The sequence below is a fragment of the Gossypium hirsutum genome, chromosome A04, assembly GCF_007990345.1.
Source record: "Gossypium hirsutum isolate 1008001.06 chromosome A04, Gossypium_hirsutum_v2.1, whole genome shotgun sequence".
NCBI classification, from domain to species: domain Eukaryota; kingdom Viridiplantae; phylum Streptophyta; class Magnoliopsida; order Malvales; family Malvaceae; genus Gossypium; species Gossypium hirsutum.
This window is the reverse complement of record NC_053427.1, coordinates 81,346,647-81,351,625: the sequence shown is the minus strand read 5'-3', so window position 1 is coordinate 81,351,625 and position 4,979 is coordinate 81,346,647. Positions and strand designations below refer to the sequence as shown.

The following is a 4,979-nucleotide window of genomic DNA, read 5'->3' as shown; positions in this document are numbered from 1 at the left end:
TTTTTAAAAAAGTGATCTTTGTACAATTTTCTCATGTCATTGACACATACTTTTCGTAATTATTTTACTTTGAATTTTGAACCCCGAATCACGAGATTTAGGGTTTGAGTTCAAAATTTAAGATTCGTAGTTTAGTTTGAATTTAGGGTTCAAGGTTTAGGTTGAGGGTTTAAGGATTTAAGGGTTCAGAGTAAAAAATTATCAAAATTATGTGTCAATAACGTGAAAAAAATTGTTGAAAAGGACTATAAATAATGTGGTGGGAATGATCCATAAAATAATTTCTCTATATATGAGTGTATAATAATAATTTAATCTTTTTAAAATTTGATGATGTAGTAAAATTTTATTGTTGTTTAAAAACTTTAATTTTTAGGATCATCCTAATATAAGTTATTCCCAATATATATCAAATGTTAAAATTTTCTACAGAAACTCATATTACAACATTAATTATAACAAAACTTTACAACAATCAATGTTTTAATAATCTCCTCCTTAAAAATTTAGATAAAATCTTGCTACAAATATTTTTTTACAGATCGATAACTTAATGCAACCAACAAGAAAAAAAACTAGATAATTAAGTAGCATATTCCCTATATCAACAAGAATCATATCATCGAAAAGACTAGATGTTCTCACAATCAATATGCATAAATAAATTAGATAATTAAACAGTATATTCCCCGAAAAATACTGTATGCATTTTGGGTCATAAAACATATGAGCAAAAGCATGCATCCTAATCATAGAAAATAAGCATGCATTCTAAATCAGAAATATGGACCATGTCAGAAATATCAAACATCCCATTTATTACAAGTCATAAAATAGAACAGAAGTTCATAAGTTTATAAAAGAAACAACTCCCATTTGACTTTGCATCTTGATACAAATCTTAAGGTCTCTCCCTTTTTAGCAATAATGTCCGGAAAATTACTCCCCACGAAAAGGTACCTATTCCAAAGCTATGGGGAAAACTATGATCCTAATCAAACTTACCTTATACACAGACTTTTGATTCAATGGAAAGTGATCACTTTTTTTAAAAATTTAATTGATGGGAGAATAATTTTTATATATTTAGTATATTAAAGACAAACTTTTTTTAGGAATATAGCTTTCATTTAAAAGTTACTTTCCTTAACGCGATTCTTTTCAATATTAGTGAGAAAGTAAATTTTCTATATAGTTAGAAAGTTAAAACTTTAAGATAAATAATAGATATTCACTTTAATTGTTAAAAATTTTGATTTTAAGCATTTAAAATAAAAAAAAATTGTAATTTGAGTACTTACGTTATATAGTTCAGTCGTTTTGGTAACTCTTATTTAAATCACAAATGAAAAATTGACGTGACAACTAAAAAATTGATATAATAACAAATTTAATTCTTGACTTTTACATATTATATCGATTTAATATAGGTTTGGATGGACAGTACAGTGTGGTGCATTTAGTTTACTTTCTATCCCACACTACAATATTGTCACAAAATCTAATCTTACCACCACCATTATTTTATACTTACTACACGTAAACGTACTACTCATCCAATCTCACCTTTAATAATAATTTTAAAAATTAATCCTTAAAATTTACAAATGTTCTAATTTAATTATAATTTAAAAAAATTTAAAGAAATATATAAAGATTTAAAAAATGTTGAAAAAAATAATAATATATAAAAATACATAAATATTTTAAAAACATAGTAATGACTTTAAAATTTATATTAATATTAATATTAAAAAAAAACCCTCCCACACCTCATACGTCTCCCTCTCTGCCTTCACCACCCCATCAGGAATACCTTGGGATTTTAAGATCTCGAGATCTCGGGTTCAGAGTAGGATTTATAGATGTAAAGGGTTTTGGACATAACATTATGTTATCTTTTTTCTTAAGAACTGAAACAAAAGAATTTAAGTTCTCACTTCACTTGAAAAGACAAGATGGTGGTTTGTATTTTCATAACAGAGAGGAAAAGAATCATCATGCCTTCAGGATGACGGTGGTGGTGGTGAACCGGATGGGGAAGTTTTTTTTATTTATTTAATATTAACTTAGTTATTTTTATTTAATATTAATATTAATATAAAATTTAAATTTATTATTATATTTTTAAAATTTTATGTATTATTGTTTTTTGTCAACAATACTTTTTTATTTTTATATATTTCTTTAAATTTTTTAGAATTAAGACCAAATTGAGAATATTTATAAATTTTAAAGGTTAAAATTTTAAAATTATGACTAAATTGATATAATATATAAAAATAGAGGGCTAACATAGTTATTTACTGATTTTTTTAACTGCATGTTAGTTTGCCTTTTATGATTTTAACCGATGTGACCAAAATAACCTAACTATATAACATAGATGCTTAAATTGCAAACCTTCTATTTTAGGTGCCTAAAAAGAAATATTTTAATAGTTGAGTGATTATTTTTATAGTTTACCCTAAAATTATTTTTAGATCAAATTACCCTTTTTTCTTATTTATTTATATTATTTTTATAGAAAGTATTTTCATTATTTTTATACAATATTTTTTCACCACAAAATCATCAAATTTATTTGAACTTAAATTCATTTCAAATACTATCAAATTAAAATTTAATAATATTCTAATTCAAATGCATACGAAATATTCAAATTTTATTCACAATTTAATCATATATTAATGAGATAAATTGATTTATATTAAAATAATTAAATTAATATTATTCAAAGATAAATAGAATAATTGCTTATTTGTTAATAATAAATTATTTTTCTTAATAATAAATATCACCGAAAAATATTCAAATTAGTTAAAAGAATTATATTTTATTTAAAAGAACAATTTCAAAATTTATGATTACATTCTTAGTAAAGTGCATAATTTTTTTAAGATTTTAATTAGTACTTTTCTTATATAAAAAACATTGTAATGTTACATTTATAGTAATCAAGAAATCTTATCCGACCTAACTGTTGAGGTTGGAAGGGAGAATGGAAATTATGGGGCGGCAATAAAGGCAATTATTATTGATGGAAAGTGTCCCATTCTTGCTTGATTCCTCCTACCAGAATACTGACTCTAGAAATGAGAATCCTGATGTGAGCAGCAAAGGCAATAAAGGACATTGGAGATAGACATGACTCAACTACTATGTGCTTAAATGGCTTTATTTGGGCTAAATCATGGACATTTAATTGAGGCTTACGATGAGTGAAGGGCTAGAACATTGGATTGGCCTTTGCCATGTAATTGGGCCGAATTTAGGGTCTTAAAATTTTGTTCTATTCATGTCCATTATGTAACATCAATTTAAAATAATATGTGCCAATCATGATTCATTAATTGATAGTTAGGTAGTTTAATTGAGTCAGGATTGCTGATTTTTTAACATTTCATCTTATAAAAATTTTTATTTATCAAGATAATAAGGTTGATTTTGTTTTCTTACATCCTTCACAATTTTCTTTAAATTTAAGTAGCATTTGATAATAATAATAAAAATAATAAGTTAAAGATTTTAAAATTCAATTTAATTTTAACTGGATTTTGACTCGAATATAAATGCACGACATATAAGCTATTGAATCTTATTCGGATTGGGATTCACAAATTTAATTTTTAAATAGTCGATTTGACAATGAATTTACTAGGCTCAACATAGACTTGGACGGTATGTTGATTATACGTTTGGAAACATTAAAAGATTACTTTCATTTTTGTGAAAATAAAAGATTTCTCATGTGCATTCTAGATTAAATTGGGAAGATGGACTAATTTTTGGAGAGAGGGCAGCCAATTCCATGGCGTTTGCTAGGGAATGAAACAAACAAAAGGCAGCCTATGGCTCCAATACTTGCAGGCAATAACATCAGCAGCAGCTCATTGCTGTCCCCTGATGGCTTCAGACCAAAGCAGTTGACAACATTTTGATCGAACAGAACAAGCGCCATAAAAATCATTATGGATACCAAAGCATGGAAAAAATCAATCAACTTGACCTTATACTTGTTTTCCTCCTTTATTGGCAGTTCAACAGGGCCATCCATTACCCATAACCCTCTAAACGTAGCCACCCCGTACCGGACCTTGCCTCTTTCATCTCGAACACTATCCGTGAAAGAAAGGAAGAAACACAAGCTGGCACAAAACGCCACAAGGCCTAGCATCAAGTTTTGGCAAACCTGGGTTTTGCATTGGCCTTGGTTCGTTAAAACTGGGGACAGTATTTGGAAAGTAAGGGCTGAGCCTGTAGGCAGAAGCTTGGACAAAACGGCGGTGCCTTTGAAGGTTTTTCTCACGATTTTTTGTTTCTTGGTCTTTGGTTGCTTTACTATTGCAGTTAATAAAGGAAATTCCGAAGTGGTTCGTGACTCTTCTTGGGCCGTCTTTTCCACATTCTTCAGGAGGGGTTGCCTGTGTTCTACAGCTTTCGTGTCCATCACACAGATTTTCTTGTTCTTTTCTTAAAGCTTTCTTTGAAAAGAAAAGTTGTATGAGATGAATGGGTTATTGGCAGGGAAAGAAATAAGCATTTGTAGGGAAATGAAAACCGACGTGAAACTAAGTGCATGGAAGCTCTTAACAAAAGATGAGTAAATTTGGTGTGGATTTATTGTTATAAGAGAGAGGAGGTTACGACTTACAAACCATAATTGATAATTAAAAGATGCTCAGTTTCACAAATTTGGCTCCCATCCTGTTTCATCCCCCTTTTTTTTGTTTTATTATTATTATTATTATTTTATTTTAATTGTATTGTACTGTGTTGTTGGCAAAAAAAACAAAAATTTATCACAAAAATTAAAATTAAAGTTCTCATCTCACATTTCCTATAGATTTAAAATCTCTGTATAACTTTTTTTTAAAATGTATGGTATGGGTTTTTATTTTATTTTATATTTTATTTTTAAAGTTTATGGTTGTTGCTCCTAATAGTACTGTTTGAACTTATATTTTCCTTTAAAAATA

The 4,979-nt window shown here is 27.7% G+C and overlaps 1 protein-coding gene across 1 annotated transcript; it reads right to left on the bottom strand.

Annotated features, from left to right (window-relative positions):
* Nucleotides 1–3,781: 3,781 nt before the first annotated feature.
* LOC121228098 (protein DMP7) lies at nt 3,782–4,450 on the bottom strand. Its single transcript, XM_041111239.1, has one exon. The coding sequence runs from the start codon at nt 4,448–4,450 to the stop codon at nt 3,782–3,784; it is 669 nt and encodes a 222-aa protein (XP_040967173.1).
* Nucleotides 4,451–4,979: the final 529 nt, after the last annotated feature.

Coding starts and splice junctions, on each gene's coding strand:
- LOC121228098 (XM_041111239.1), bottom strand. CDS start 4,450: ATGGACACGAAAGCTGTAGAACACAGGCAACCCCTCCTGAAGAATGTG.